General features: G+C 52.0%; 1 protein-coding gene across 1 annotated transcript in view; it reads left to right on the top strand.

The window, feature by feature from the left end:
* Nucleotides 1-12,714, top strand: part of TGM3 (transglutaminase 3) — a 39,243-nt gene extending 26,529 nt beyond the window's left edge. Inside the window, exons 9-13 of the mRNA XM_045885531.3 lie at nt 1,548-1,793; nt 5,137-5,445; nt 7,529-7,686; nt 11,626-11,759; nt 12,135-12,714. Coding sequence (XP_045741487.1) covers nt 1,548-1,793; nt 5,137-5,445; nt 7,529-7,686; nt 11,626-11,759; nt 12,135-12,282 — 995 coding nt within the window. The 3' untranslated portion in view covers nt 12,283-12,714. The remainder of the gene's footprint in view (nt 1-1,547; nt 1,794-5,136; nt 5,446-7,528; nt 7,687-11,625; nt 11,760-12,134) is intronic.
* The last annotated feature ends 3,557 nt before the right edge of the window (nt 12,715-16,271 follow it).

Below are 16,271 nucleotides of genomic sequence, written 5' to 3'. Positions count from 1 at the left end.
ACAATAAAAGCTAAGTCATACCTCCCTACCCTAACCCAACCCCTCTACCAGAAGCAATAAGCATTACTAGATTTGGGGTGGGGGTAACCTTCCAGATATTTTCCAGGCCTCTGTATTTCACACTTTTCACTGCAACCCATTAATGGTTATAAAATCAAGTTAGTGAGTTGTGACTATCATTTTAAGAAATGAAGTAGAGGGGTGCCTGGGTGGCTCAGTTGTTAAGTGTCTGCCTTCGGCTCAGGTCATGATCCCAGGGTCCTAGGATCGACCCCCGCATCAGGCTCCCTGCTTGGCAGGAAGCCTGCTTCTCCCTCTCCCACTCCCCCTGCTTGTGTTCCCTCTCTTGCTGTGTCTCTCTCTGTCAGATAAATAAAATCTTAAAAAAAAAAAAAAAAAAAGAAGTAGAATGGGGTTGCCTGGCTGGCTCAGTCGATAGAGTGTATGACTCTTGATCTCGGGATTGTGAGTTTGAGCCCCACAGTGGGTGTGGAAATTACTTAAAAATAAATCTTTTAGAAACAAAAAAAAGAAATGAAGCGAAATGGCATGGAAAGTGGGGTTAGAGGAAAAGAAAAAATCTCAGGGTGCATTGGACACAATAAGAACAAGTATTGTCCTGTAAAACTTTTGTCTTAGGACCATCTATGTGCCATAATATAGAGATCATGGCACAAAAAAAAAAAATCAAAAAAAAAAGGTTGAAAATCACTCTTCCAGGCATATAAAAATACATGTATGTGGTTTTTTGGGTTTTGGGGGGTTTTGTTTTGTTTTTAGAGAGAGGGAGGGGAAAGGGAGAATCTTAAGCAGGCTCCATGCTCAGTGCGGAGCCTGGCATGAGGCTTGATCTCACGACCCCGAGATCATGACCTAAACCAAAATCAAGGGTTGGACGCTTAACTGAATGAGCCACCCAGGTGCCCCATATGTGTCTTTTTTGTCTATTTGTCTTGTAAACACAAACAGAATAATCCCCTTCTTTCTATTCTGCTGCACCTTACTTTTTTCAGCTGGGCACTTCGTGAATGAAACTCTATCTTCTGTATCTATTTCTACATCTACATGTCTATCCATCTATCTGACCTCTCTGTGCCAAGTGCTAGAAGAGGAAGGTGATAGACAGGGCTTGGGAGCTCAGAGGAGCAAGACTCCTATGGGCTGGGTTTAGGGAATACTTCCAGGAATAGGGAATGAGGAATTGGGAAGGATGATTTGTAGGGATAGAAAAGAGGCAGCCGTGAGCAGAAGAGGTAAGAAAGGAGACAGCCCAAGGGTGGCAGGTCAGCAGCCACCGCGCACCCGCGGAGGGCAGGATGGGGCCAGTCTTCTGCAGAAGGACACTCTGTGTGGCGTGCCATGCAGAAGATAACAGGAGGGTCCATGCTGAGTGCCACATAAGGGGGGCAGGCAGCGGGGGCTGAAGGGGTACTGGGGGGAGAGGCAGGGGAGTGGTGTCGCTAGGGGTGGCTCCTAGGGGACAGGTGCTGGGGTGGGCTGTGGCACCTGGCTTTGGCATGCACACAGTCTCTGCACCTCACTACCAGGGGTGTTCCAGTGCGGCCCCACTTCCGTTGCTGCCGTCCGAGAGGGCGATGTGAACCTGGACTTCGACACGCCCTTCGTCTTTGCGGAGGTAAACGCCGACCGCATCACCTGGATCTATGACTACTACTACAACACTCCGAGGCAGAATGCTTCGGACACTCACAGTGTTGGCAAGTACATCAGCACCAAGGCGGTGGGCAGCTACTCTCGCATGGACATCACGGAGAAGTACAAATATCCAGAAGGTAGGCAGGGCACTGGTGGGGCTATGCGACCCGGGGCTTGACGGTAGGAAGACAGCTTTGCGGGTGGAGAAGGGAAAATCCCTCCTACTCCTCCTGTGTTCTCTGCGCATTCTGCCTGAATGGTAGGACTGCTCCCTGGCACCTAACGTCCAGCTCCACAGACTATCTCCAGTGGGGACAGAACTGTCACAAGCAGATGCGGTGCCGGTGGAATTCTGCCATGGGACCCAGCAGCTGTCAGCCCAGCTCTTCTCCAGCTGTGTCCCTTTCCCACAACTGGGGTGACAGCCCTGTGATTGGACATCACAGGAAGAAACATGCCTCTCTCCTCACCCCGCCCCGAGACTGCCCAGGGCTCTAGCAGAAATTTCTCGGTCAGTCTGCTCTCTGAGCCTCCAAGAAAGACAGGCAGGAAACACTATCTGAACAAAGAAATGGACAAAGACCCTGAAGAGGTGGGCTCATGCCATGCATGCATCAGAGTCTCTCCAAGAAGCCTGAAGCACCCACATGAGTCACGGGGAAGGCTCGTTTTTCTACAAAGCTGCCTCTCCGCAAATTACATTAGCTACTCTAGTTTGGAAGCTGCTCTCAGGGTCAGCAGCCTGTTTCGCTGGGGACTGTCATGCAGAGAGAGGCTGGGGCATCGCCAAGAGTCTTGCCGGAACCACCCCCAACCTGGCCACTCTCCAGAGTGACAAAGTTCCACGTGTGAAGGTGACGTTCATTTGTAGAAACAGCCAAAAGTAAATGAACGCTGGCTCTAGCAAGCCAGTCACTCCGTAACGTGTCCCTTGTCTCTTTCTAGTGTGTTTGGAAATAGACACTTTGGTTGATCCTCACACAACACAGGTTCTGAGGGGCCAAGCAAAGTGCTCTCCTAAAGGCACCCAGAACACACCCTAAAGTGAACCCCAAAGCTCTCACTACTGCTGGCTGTTGGTGTCAGCCACAGTTCATGAAAGAGAAAAGCTGGAGAAAGAGCTCAGGAGATGAGGTCTGACTCCAGGTCCAGGTAGGTAACCCCTCCGGGGAGTGGTACATGTGGACATTTGGAGGCATGGGCCTAGGGTCATGAGATTGGTGGCCTCAGGGTGGTCCCCAATCTGCCTGTGCAGGCCCTCCCATGGCTAGGGTCAGACAGCCCTTCTGTTGGTCAATACACACGTACTGAGACCCACCCAAGTGCCCACTCCATGCTCGGCTCTGGGGAGGCAATGAGGGACGTGGCAGATGGGGCCCCTGCCTGACTCCTGCCCCCCCCCGCCCGAGCTCACAGATGTAGGAGAAGTTTTTTCAACACTGTCACGATAGAAAAACAAGTGTAGGGGCCAGGAAACAAATAACCAGGGGCTGGAGGTCAACTCCAGTCCTACACTGATCACCAGGAGACCGCAAGGAGGAGTCTTAGGATCTCGGACCCCTTGCTTCTTCACCTGTAAAATGACAACAGCAATGCCTGTCTTCAGTAGGATTTAAATGAGCTGGTGTACAGAGAGTGCCAAGTGCAGGGCCCGGCACCGAGAGAGGACTTCTGAAATAGTGGTGATGCTTATCAACTCGGACATCTGCGGCGTCGCTGGAATAATGACCTCCCGAGGTGCCTTTTGAAGTGCACTGCTTACTGGGATAGATGTCCTGTGGGGGTCCTTCCTTTACTGATATACCTTGATTGTGCTTATTGAGGGGCTCTGTCTGTCTCAGGCAAATCTCCTAAGCCACGGAGCGGGGCCAGGCCATGGCCATGTTGGGGGTGGTTCCGGCAAGACTCTTGGCGATGCACCAGCCTCTCTCTGCGTGACAGCAGAGCTGGTCACCCTGCCTGTTGTTGCCTGTTCTCCTTACCGAGTGATGCCAGCTTGTCTGCGAGGGCCCCAGGGAGGAAAAGCTCATAAAGTGGGTTGCTAAGCATTTTCGCAATGGCAACACCAAAGGAGAAAACAGCAGCAGGAAGCTTAGTCTTGAGTCAACCCATCAGGTGACCTATATAGGTATCTGGGCTCTGAGCCTCATGGTGCAAACACGCCTGCTTTGAGGTCTCCCGGGCACAGAAGGCTCAGCTCCCTGCACAGACATCAGCCCTGGGTGTGGACTTACAACTCTGCTACAGGATGGAAAGGCACCAGAAAGAACCCAGCCCACCAAGAGCTATCAGCTTGGGTAATCTGGCTGCCTGCCTCCTTTTCAGGAGGATGTTGGGGGGCAGGGAACCTTGGACTACGGGTGTAGACACCTGGGGGCTGCCCCCTCTCTGCCTCTAACTCCAAGATTAGACCAGTTGATTGGACCAGTTACTTCTTGTCCTTAGGACCTTACTTTTAACGTGATGGGCTTGGATGAGTTGGCCTCTGAGGTCTCAGCCAGTTGTTACATGGAACTTACGGAAAGGCCTCGCTAAATTGTAAAGTGCTTATAATAAGCCATCTGGTGTCTTCAAAATTTCACGGTAGTTGGGGAAGATGGGGGCCCTAAGTATGGTTTGCAGATATAAACATGGTAATTCTTCTCTGTGTATGTCTGCCCATGTTCCGGGAAGGTCAACACACCTTCTCCTTAATAGTAGATCTGTCTTTGGGTCAAGGCAGGGAGCCTTATGTGAACCGTGTGGCCACCACGGGCCCAGAGACTTGCAAGCAGTTACTCACCTTAGTGCCCAAGAGCCATGACTTTGAGGGTATACCATGGCCATGCTCACATTCCACAGCCCTCACAATCTGAGTCAGAGTCAGAAAATCCGTCCTTTGTGTTTTTAAAACCTGAAGTCTCTCGACAACTTAAACCAGTCATAACATGGGACCAAACGAACCGTGCAGAGTTCCTTTTTGACAAGGGCAGAAGCTCTGCTCTTTGACCTCGAAGCACCTTTAGAAACAAAGCAGAATAACATGGAAAAGTGGTTTGAAAAAAAAATTCTAAACCATAACCTTTTGTTTTTGTTTTTGTTTTTTTGCTTATAATCTCATTATAACCTTTTTTCCACTCAGTTTTTGTTACTTATGTTTTGTTACTTATGTTTAAAGGAGCTGTGTGTTCTCACAAGAGATCTTTTCTCCAAAAATAAAACGAAGAAAAGGAAGACGAAATCTAACCTAGTTAGAAATATCAGGCCATATGGTAACTTGGTGCAGGTGCTGATAAAGCTTTCCCTACAGCTCATTTGGACATGCAGAGCTGACTGCGAGAGCGCACAGACTGGCTCGTCAGTGAGCCTCGCACTAAGGAGGATGAAATGGAGAGACCCGGAGAGCAGGGACACTTGCTTGGATCAGAATCCTTGCAGAGCCAACGAGTCCCAGGCTGCCACCCCGTCCCTGAGAAGCTTCCCTCTTTTCCTACCATGCAGGTTCCAGCCAGGAGAGACAAGTGTTTGAAAAGGCCTTGGGGAAACTTAAACCCCACGCGTCCTTTAGCGCCACATCTGCGAGACATTTGGCAGGAGAGGAAAAGCAGCCCAGCATCTCGGGGAGGTTCAAGGTCACTGGCCTATTGGAGGTGGGCAAAGCAGTCAGCTTGGCCTTGTTGCTCAAAAACCTGACGAGTGACATAAAGACGGTGACCGTGAACATGACGGCCTGGACCATTGTCTACAACGGCAAGCTGGTACACGAGGTGTGGAAGGACTCCATCACCATGTCCCTGGGACCCAAAGAAGGTAACTCGTCCTGTGGTTTGTGGGGGACGCCACTCATCCAAGATGGCTAATGTTCTTTTGGGGTTGGAGAGTTCCTGTTGGAACGGATTCAGCTAAGAGAGGAGGAGCGCACCATCACTGTGGTTAAGCCGTGGGTTTTGAAGGCTTGAAAGTTGTCATGGGGAACAGTGCTAATCAGGGTGGCGCCAACCAGAATCCTTCCACACCAGGGGGGAGGAAGGAGGGAGGCTTTGGCAGTTAACAGCCCCACTGTGATATCCCTTAGAGGTATACACCACTTCACTCAGCGCACAGGGTGCTTCCTTAGATCCTCTCTCGTTTGACCTACTGAAAAGGGCAGATTTCAGTATCACCTTTTACAGAGGCAGAAACTGAGGCTTGGAGAGATGGTGACTTGCTTAAGAGATTAAGTGTCATAGCTAGTAAGTGGCGAAAGCAGGGTCTTGGTCCTGGGTTTCCTAATGCTAAATCCAGGCCCACCCCCCATCTTCTAGATTCTATTTCTGCCACCCCCGCCCCAGGGACTCTCCACCCCCTCCCCACAATGAATCACTTTTCAGGTTTGACCCCGGAAGGGATGCAACATACAGCAGGGTCTTACACCCTTGTCCAGTGTTCCTCCCCGCACAGCCGCCAGCTGGGGAGTCTCCTGATTCCCCAGGGCAGTGATGCCTGAGAGTTTGGGAGGAACGGAGACTCGCGGCTGCTGGGAAAGGAGCGAGGTGGAGCAGCAAGAGCCTGGCGCCCTGGGAGGATTAGCAGGCAGGTGTGCTCACACTGGCAAAATCCTCCACGCTGTTATGAAAAATTGAGCCTTACAAAGCAGATTAACAAGGGTGGGGTGGCTCTTTGCTTCACATAAATAAAAACTGATTAATTATACAGCCCATCTTGAAAGAGCTCTGTCTGTAGGGAAACTGAGATGTTTTACACCTGTCAGAAGGCAGCGTCCCTAGCAACCTGGCTTCTGGCGGAGTTGTAGCAGAAATCTTCCCCACACCAGAAGCAACCGCCAGGCTGCTAGCTACCTTCAAAGCCCAAGGGGAGAGCTATTTTTTGCAGGCCAAAAATAGTTCACATGAGGGAAATGGTTAAAAAAATTCTTTTAAAAATCCATTCTGCACATTCATCTGCCCACGCAGGGCAGGCCAGGCTAATTTCTCGAGTGGGAACGGCAGAGGCTACTTCCTCCTCGAAAAGCAGATGACTCTGTGGGTGCCGGAGCACCCCAGGCCACCCAGCATGACCATCGAGAGAGAGAGGTGGGAGTGACCTGGACCACAGAGGCAGGAGAGGGGCCCTGAGGCTTGCGGGGAGCCAGGTAAAGGGACAGAAGCCGGGGAAGGCATTTCCACGTGAGGGAACCATGCATGTCCAAGCACGGAGGTGACCATATACCTGTGTTGCCAAGGGACCATTGGGAAACACCGAGGACTCCTTCAAGGGAGAGGGGAGTTAGGTTGCAGTGACACAGGGCCGGATCGAGGGGTCTGAACTTTATTTCTGAGGCAGCAAGGAGTCGTGGAAAATTTCAAGTGACAAGGAAGAGGAGGAGCATGGTGTTGGGGAGCGGGGGAGGCTTCTGAAGCCGCGTCTGCCAGGTGTGTGGGGATGACTGGGAAGCGGGAGAGACCAGAGGTGGGGAGACAGATCGGGGTGTTGTCACAGCAGAATACCAGACTATTAGTTGGCCCGGGAGGATCCTAAGCGCATATGGAGCCAATCCCTGGCTTCCCTTCCTAGTTATTATTTGTTGTCATCATGAGGCAATCCGTAAGCCTCTGTATTCTTTCCTGCCCTCTGACATTTTCCAGAATGGGAGGAAGCTTTGGTCCCTACCATCCCATTCTCCTGTGAAGCTGCCCAGCCAGTCAGAGGCCCAGGGCCTCCCCGGCCTCTGCCCTGGAGGCTGCACAGAACGGGGGCACGTTTCCCACAGAACAGGCAGGGAGGGCTCAGTCAAGCCCGGGGCTGCAGACCTTCCCGGCCAGCTCCCTGCCTCCTTGGCTTGGCCTCAGCTCTGAAGGTTCCAGAAGTCAGCCCTCCTCCCTCTCACTCTGCCCTCGCCGGCTTCTCCTTCCAGAAATACGGCATCCCTTGAAGATTACATATGCTCAGTATGAGAAGTACCTGAAGACAGATAACATGATCCGGACCACAGCTGTGTGCCAGGTGTCTGACGAGGCGGAGGTGTTGATAGAAAGGGACATCATCCTGGACAACCCCAGCCTGACCCTGGAGGTAAAGGGGGGTGAAGGGGTGCACGCCCAAGCCACCAGGAATCTCCTTCCCTGCTGAGAGGGGCAGGGAACTGGGCCTAGCTCGGGTCCAGCCTCTGCCACATGAATTGGCCAGAGTTCCTGCTCAGACCGGCGTCCTTGTTCCTTGTGATAAATAGGCACATTTGCCCATGGGCTTCTTTGGTTCTGGTCCCAGATGCACCGGGAACATCCACTGAGAAACAGCTAGAGGGACTCCTCGGCTCCCTCGCACACTCAGCTCTGAGCACCTGCTGTGTTCTGGGCTCTGCCAGGCTCAGGAATCACGAAGAGTCACAAGGGGAGGGTCCTGCCCGCAGGGAGCCCACGGCCCAGCCCCTGGCCGTGTTGGTGGAGAATGGGGCACCACTCGCTTGCCTCTCTCCACATTCAAGACGCCAGAGTTACAGAATCATGGACTCTTAGGAGCCCACTCTCATGCTCCCAAACCCTGCCGCTTCACACATGAGTAAACTGAGGCCCAGAGAAGAAAAGAGAACTGCCATCCCTGCCCAGAGCCAGGGCTGGACCTCAGGCCCTGGGACTCCCAGCCCAGGGCCCTTTCCAGGTGTCTGGGTGTGTCCACAGCCAGCAACAGCATCTTCACTGTGGTTGAGGATGAGGATGTTTCTGTCTCTGCTTTTAGGGTTTGCTTTTGGCTGTGACTTGGCTCCCAGGGTCCTTCCAGGAGCCCAGGTGGGGGGGGGGGGGAGGTGTACTGAGGCACCTGGGACCACTCTGTCCCTTCCTGAGCACCAGGCCAGTACTTGCGCTGACTCCAAGCCCGTCCCTTCCTGTCCAGCCTACCTAGGACCTACTCACCCTTTCCTCCCGCCAGCCCAGGGCAGAGGCCACCAGAGGCAGAAGGCACGGATCTGAGGGGTGAGGTGCTGGCAGGCAAGGACAGGAGGATGGATGCGCAGAGGAGATGGATCTTCCTGCGAGGTCCCACGGAGAGCCTCACGGTCGGGTCCACCCACATCTGCTGTATCTACCATCTGCCCCAGCTGCCAAGACAGTGCTTGCCTTTTCCGTCCCATCACAATGCCACCAGCATTCCAAGCCCCAGATTTCTAGAGAAGCCAGCTAATTGTGGCCACCCTAGTCCCACCCCTCCCTAAGCTGCACCCTAGCTGCAGGGATTCTTGACCTCGGAGGGCAGAGACCAAGGGTGCACACTCCCATTGCAGCTAGCCTGGGACTGAGCTCTTTTGCTGTTCCAGTTGGTCCGGTCTGTGCTTCAGAATGGGGACTGGTCCCCTACCTCAGAGGGAGAACCAGTAACCGGACAGGCAGTTTGAGGGGAAGCAGAGAAGGGCACGAGTTCAGCCCTTGAATCACCACGATGAATCAACAGCCACACTGAGTGGCCCTTGATCTCTGTGTCTCAGGTGCCCCAACGCTGTTACGGGGATAATAAAATACTTCCTTGCAGGTGTCCTGTCCTCAGAGAAGCCTTTCCCTTACGTGCCCCCTCCCAGCCCCTCCAAATCAGGCATGGTCTCCAGTTACATGCCCTTGAGAGCCTTCTGTCCTCTCACTTGGTTCTAGTGGAAGTCATACCTTTATTCATGTACTTGTTTGGTCTTGGTCTCCTACCAGACGGTCAGCTCCAACAGGGGAGGCACTGCCCCATTCCGGGCCCATCACTGCCATCCCTGGTACGGTATCTTGGAAACTAATCTGATTGTGTAAAATAACCAGGACTGGAGCCGAGCCCTCGTGCATTCTGCCCCACCCACAAGAGTTGTCATTGTCAGTCCGTGCTTGTCCTCTGCATGCTGAAGCCTCTCCTGCTTCCTAAGACAGGTCCAAGAACTGTGCCTCGTCCTTGCAGACGTGATGGACAGCCAAGGGCTGATGCCCCCCTGAGGCTGGGAGGTGACCCTGGGTAGCAACCAGTTCAGTTAGGAAAACGTTCCGTGCTAAAATGATGAGTGTTTAAGGGAAGGTAGTTTTTTCCCCATTATGCTCCTTTATCCTCAAACATTCTTATAGCTTTATCTTTTATTCAACACTTTTGCTCTACATCTTTCGGATTTCCATATCAAGTCAGCTCTGTCTTTAAAGAGACTATAATATCTTTAGAAAGGAGATCAGAATATAAACAGGCTGAAAAGGTGCCACCAAGAACTTTCTTACTTAATCTTTTTTTAAAAAAAAAAGGCATCTGAGGGCGCCTAGATGGCTCAGTCGGTTAAGCATCCGACTCTTGATTTCAGCTCAGGTCATGATCTCAGGGTTGTGAGACTGGGCTCCATGCTGTGCATGGAACTTGCTTAAGATGCTCTCTCTCCCTCACCCTCTGCCCCTCTCCCCCCCTCTAAAAAAAAAAAAAAAGGCATCTGATCATTCTTCTTTTGGACATCTTTGTGTGAATTTCCTCCTAACACAACCTCACCGTTACTTCAGCCTTCAGGGCATCAACACATTCTTGTCTTGATGAAAGAATCAGCACAGAGCTCACTCGGAGCAAGGCACAGATTTTTAAACTCATGAGGGTAATCTCTATGAAAAAATAATAATTTGGGTGAAATCCCATGATCTGATCTGGCACTGATTGACAGCAGACATTGAGGATGTTCTATTGGAATCAGACCATGAAATGTGAACTTTGTTCCAAAGGGTGATGTCCTTCATGTTGGCCCATGAACCACTGATGATCAGACACAGATTTCTGGTGGCTCTTATCCTCTCTTTTGGGTGCATTTACAGATATGGGTCAATGGGCCACAGTGGTAAGCAACCATGAAGAACAAATACATGAAAATCTCAAAGTGAATATCAATGTGAAAAATATGGCATTGTTTATGTAGCCATGTTATATCCCAATGGCATAAAATTATGCTTCACACTGAGCATCACGTCCCAGCCGTGAGTGAGTTCCAGGGGAAGAATTACGGTAGAGATCATGGTATGCACAAAGTATTGGTAGATATCCCAGGGCCTGGTAAGAAGGGCAAAGGCTCTGGAACCAGAGAGGCCTTGGTTGTTGAATTTATCTGAACTGAAGCTTTATTGCTACCAAATGGTAGCTGTGCGGATGAGGGGCAAGAAAAGGAAAACCACACTAACAACAGATGATCCCTCAAAGAAGGAGAAAAGAAATCCAGTAGCCACACCGATCCAGGTTCTATTTCCCAGACGTTTTCTTCTGCATCCATGATCTCACTCGGTTCCTTCCATGCAGGGCAGGGAAGGACGATTAGCCCTCTTTATCAGATGAGGGAGTTGAGGCCCAGAGAGATGACGTGTCTGCTCAGTCAAGGCTGTTTCTTGGCAGAAGCGTAGCTTTCTCTTCAACAGCAAACATATAGTCCAGGTGGCTTTTCTGACGGGAAACCAAGCCTTCTCCGGCCTCTGACCAAGACAGTGGGGTGCAGGAGCCCGGTCCAGACCCCACAGGGCACACAGGGAAGCTTTGGGCTCGAAGGACAGCGATAGACTGGGGTGTCATCGGAGGAGAGTGGCCTGAGTTGAGGTGGGGGCCCAATGCCATGGCCTGTGGAGAAGAGCATGAGGTTCTGAGGAGAGGGGGTGTCTGAGCCGGCTCAGGCCTCCTGGGGAGGGCACTTCCAGGCCAGAAGGGGAGAAACAGGACCCATGAGTAGGAGCCTCAAGGAAAGTACTGTCACTAAGTTCAGAATGAAATAGTCCCCAGCCCTCTGAGCAGCCCACAGGGAGCTCGGCTCTCCTGGGAAGCGGGGCTGCCCTCCCCAGGACGACCGTGAACCCGGCGGGGAAGCTAAAGTGCTTTCAGCCACACAATGTGCCGCCTCTTCCTTTTAACCCCGGGGGTCCCGTCCGAAGCGTGGGGATGATAGCAGTTTCCCAGGAACCCCCTGCACGATGTCTCCCCATCCCCACGTCACCCGCCCAGCCGGGTGGGCTCTCACCGACGCGGTCACCCCTCTCCCCGCAGGTGCTGGAGCAGGCCCAGGTGCAGAAGCCCGTGAACGTCCAGATGCTCTTCTCCAACCCGCTGGACGAGCCGGTGAAAGACTGCGTGCTGATGGTGGAGGGCAGTGGCCTGCTGATGGGCAGCCTCCGGATCGAGTGAGTCCCGGGCCTGAGGGGCCAGTGGGGGATGGCGGGAGGGCGTCCCAGGGGGCCTCCCCACAGCCCCAGGGACAACCTGCGTGTGGGGTTGCACATTTGCCTCTGGTTTGGGGGTTTGCCAGACGCAAACTCCCGGGAAGTCGAGATCAGCAGAGCTGGGAGCTGGTGCTCAGGGCTCAGCGTCTGTGGGAGCTCACGGAACTCCCTCCCTCCCCTGCTGAGGGGCCCCAGGCCTCGCGGGGTCCATGACCCAGGGAGGCGGCCAGAGGGGGCCACCTCACCAGCACAGGACTTGAGGGCCACAGAGGGCCCACCTTGCCTGAGGTCCCATGAGCCTCCCCATCAACACTGACCCATGCCCTCCCCCGCCAGCGTGCCGGCCCTGCGCCCCAAGGAGCGGTCCCGGGTGTGTTTTGAGATCCTGCCCACCAGGAGCGGCACCAAGCAGCTGCTCGCCGACTTCTCCTGCAACAAGTTCCCCGCGATCAAGGCCGTGGTGCCCGTCGACGTGGCCGAGTGAAGGGCGCGAGGGGCCCCCCTACAAACTTGGGTAACACGGAGCAGGCAGGGCTCACCTGTGGAGTGAGCCCCCTGCCCACGCTGTCCGGCCTAGGAAACCCACAATACCCCCCAAGATGGCCTGGACTGGACCCCCAGCCTCGGGCACACGCCCTCTCCCTCACTCCCAGGCTGGGCGGGCCCCACCCCAGCCTGGCACTTGCTCACTTTTGCACATCCCCAGGAGCCCCAGGGCCCTGCTCGGCCCTCCAGCCCATCAGCACTGCGGGACAGAGTGGCCCCTGACCCAGCGACTCTCTGAATGGATACGGGGGAGAAGACAGACTCTTTGCTGGTCCCAAGCCTGCAGCTGGGACATTCCTACGCCCCCCTCGGGCCACCGTGGGGGGAGGGGGATGGTCGGCGCTCACGTCTTTACACTCAAAATAAAAAGAACGAAATTAGCATGGGCTCTCCAAGACTGCGGCTTTGCCTAAGGAGGTGGAGGAGAAAGAGGGGTGGGGGCCGTGTTCTTCGGGAGAAGGGGGACCCCAAAGGGGCCTTGTTCCCCACATGCCAACGTCCAAAGGGAGCGGGCTTGCCCTGTGTGGATCCAGGGGCAGAACCAGAGAGACAGTTCAAGTGAATTTAGGAAACCTTCCTAATAGGATGTCCAAACATAGATGAGGAGGGTGCCTGGAGAGGGAGCATCTCGTCCCAGGCAGGCTTCGAGCACTCTCTGTGTGGCTGGCGGCCAAACTCTGCAGGTAGCAGAGCGAGAAAGGACAGCAGAATCTTTTCTGGAACCCTTTTGCAGAGCAGGCCCCCGTGGTGGCCCCACCTCTGCTCCCATGGGGCTCTTCCCCCCTGGAGCCACACTGCCCCTCCTGCAGCCAGGAGGCCACAGCCCTGCTAACTCAGCTAGAACTTTCTCTGCCTTCCCACGCGCTCTGATGGCTCCCCAGTCTTCGCCCCTTGAAATGACCCCAAGCAGAGTCCATAGCTTTCCTGTCGCTTGTGCTGACGAATCCCATTTTGGCAATCGTGCCTCGCTTTCTGAATCTAAGGGGCCAGTCCAGGCTACACGGAAGCTTCCACCTCACACCCAGCTCGAAGCATCTGCCCTGTGCTCAGCTCAGGCCTCACGCACTCCTGTCTTCCATCCCCCTGCCCCTCCTATTGCTGCATCCGCCGGAGTTGGAGGAACACAACAGCTTGGCCGCTGAGGTCCTCTGTGTGACTGGGGTGTAAAGGCAGGCTTTCTGCCCTACATGGTCCATGATGGGGCAACACGGCCCTCAGTTTCAGCCCCAGGAGACTCACCCCACTACGGCTAACTGCACTGGAAGTGCTCTCATGATGGCTTGAGCCCACTTTCCTTTCGTGGGGCCCACTGGCGCTTGATCCACCAAACAGGGGGTGAGCTGGCTGGTCCCAGCTGCCCCTCTCCTCCTCCTGCATCTCAAGCTGCTCCAGGCTCAGCTTCCCACCTCCACAATTCCCTGGGGGCGGTCAGCACCGGAACCAGCGCCCACCTGTGCTCCCAAGGTCAAGGCACCCTCACCAGGCCCCAGCTCTGGTGTCCTGGATGCAGCAGGCTTCTCCTGCGGAGCAAGGGGCTTGTCTCTCTTCTTGCAAGCTCTGCCACTCTCTCCAAGTTCTGGGAGCCTTGGAGATGGGGTGTTCCATTCCTCCTCATGAGATTCTGCACCAGTCCCCAGTGAGGAGGGAGAGGGTGAAATGGACAGACACCTACTCCAGTTTCTGATAGAAAGAAGGAAATCCAGAGGTTTCCCTCTCTTCCCGTCCCAGTGAGGCCTGCCCCAGACCTTAATTCCCTTAAGCATCATCTCATCAGCAAGCATTTCCTCAGTGCCTACTTTGGGCCAGGCTTTCTGTTGGGCATGGGATCAAGAGAGATGGAAAATCAACCACAGCATGAGCCCTGCCCTTGGGTTTCCACCCTCAAAGGGGACTCTTAAGGTGTGGCATTAAAAAATCCGTGTGGAGTTTCTAACCAACCCCAGGCACACGTGTCCTGTAAGAGTTGTGTCTAATAGAAGCCCTCCACCCCATTTGGGTTCTGGAGAATTTTAGCAACGGAACAAAAGAAAGCAGGCAGAAGCCATGGCACTATGTTGATTTCTGGGAGAACTGAAGTTGGAGGTTGTGGTGTATTTTGACACTCTGTCTTTCGGCCCATACACATCAAGGATTGCCATGTCTTCTTGGAGAACTGAACTCCTTATCGTTATGGAATGCCCTTCTTTATCTCCCAGAACATTCCTTGGTCTGAAATCTGTGCTGTCTGAAAATAATATAGCTACTCCCACTTTCTTTTCATTAGCATGGTATATCTTTCTCCATTCACTTACTTTTAATCTAAGGGGTCTTGATACTTAAAGTGGGTTTCTTCTAAACAAAATATAGTTGAGTCTTTTTTTGATCCATTCTGACTATCTCTGTCTTTTAATGGGTGTATCTAGACAATTAACATCGAAAGTAATTAGACACAGTTGGATTCGTATCGACCATATTTGTTACTCGTTTCCATTTCTTCCTCTTGTCCTTTGTTCCTATTTTTGTCTCGCACTATCTTTCTGCCTTTTTGTGGTTTTCCTTGATCATTGCTGTTCTTCATTTCACTTATTCATAAACATACACACATATACTATATATATATGTATGTATATATAAGCTCAGGTATATTTTTATTATTTTGAATAAACTGTTATATTTTAGATCAATGAACAATAAGAAAATAGAAGTTTTTATTTTACCTTCACTTATGCCCCTTCCGATGCTTTTCCTTTCTTTATGTAGAGCTGAGTTTCTGAACTATCTCATTTTTCCTCTCTCAGATGAGCTTCTTTTAACCTTTTTTTGCAAGGCGAATTTGCAGGCAACAAATTCCCTCAGTTTCAGTTTGCCTGAGAAAGTCGCTGTTTCTCCTCATTTTTGAAGGATAATTTCACAGGGTACGAGGCTGATGGGTTTTTTGTCTCAATGCTTTAAATACTCTGCTCCACTCTCTCCTTGTTTGCATGCTTTCTGAGAAGTCAGATGTGATTTTTTATGTTTGCTCCTGGATAGAGAAGGTGGGGTTTTCTCCCTCTCTGGTTTCATCTTTCAGGATTTTTTCTCTATCTTTGATTTCCTGCAGTTTGAGAATGATGTGTCTAGGTGTAGGGGTTTTTTGGCATTTATCCTGCCTGGTGTTCTCTGTACTTCCTGAATCTGTGACTTGGGGTCTGACATTAACTTGGGGAAATTCTTAGTCATTATTGTTTCAGATATTTCTTCTATTCCTTTCTCTCTTTCTTCTCCTTCTGATGTTCCCATTACATCTATGTTACATCATATGGAGTTGTCCCACAGTTCTTGCATACTCTGTCCTGCTTTTTTTTTCCCCCCAGTCTTTTTTTTATCTTTGCTTTTCAGTTTTGGAGGTTTCTATTGAGCTATTTCAAGCTCAGAGGTTGTCTCTTCAGCCATGTCCAGTCTTCTAATAAGCCCATCAAAGACATTCTTAACTTCTGTTACAGTGTTTCTGATCTCTTGCATTTCTTTTTTTGTTTTTTCTTAGGCTTTCCATCTCTCTGCTTACACTGCCCATCTGCTCTTGCATGCTGTCTACTTTATCCATTAGAGCTCTTAGCCTATTAATCATAGTTATTTTAAAGTCTTGGTCTGATAATGCCAACATCCTTGCTGTATCTGGGTCTGGTTTCAATGCTTGCTCTGTCTCTTTAAGCTGTGTTTTTGCCTTGTAGTAAGCCTTGTAATTTTTTCTCGAGAGCCAGACATGATGCACTGGGTAAAATGAGCTGCTGAAAATAACCTTTAGTAATGTGGTGATCAGGTGTGGGAAGAAGGGAAGCATCCTATAGTCTTATGATTAGGTCTGTTTTTTCACGAGTCTGTGCCCCTGAACTGTGAACTTTACACATGCTTCTCAGTTCCTGCCCCTCCTCCACAGGGGGGACTGTATGGCTAGAGTGTACTGGAGAT

This window comes from Mirounga angustirostris, unplaced genomic scaffold, assembly GCF_029215605.1.
Source record: "Mirounga angustirostris isolate CCGP_5_RB_7025 unplaced genomic scaffold, mMirAng1.0.hap1 SCAF_10, whole genome shotgun sequence".
NCBI lineage: Eukaryota > Metazoa > Chordata > Mammalia > Carnivora > Phocidae > Mirounga > Mirounga angustirostris.
This window is presented reverse-complemented; position numbering and strand designations above follow the sequence as displayed.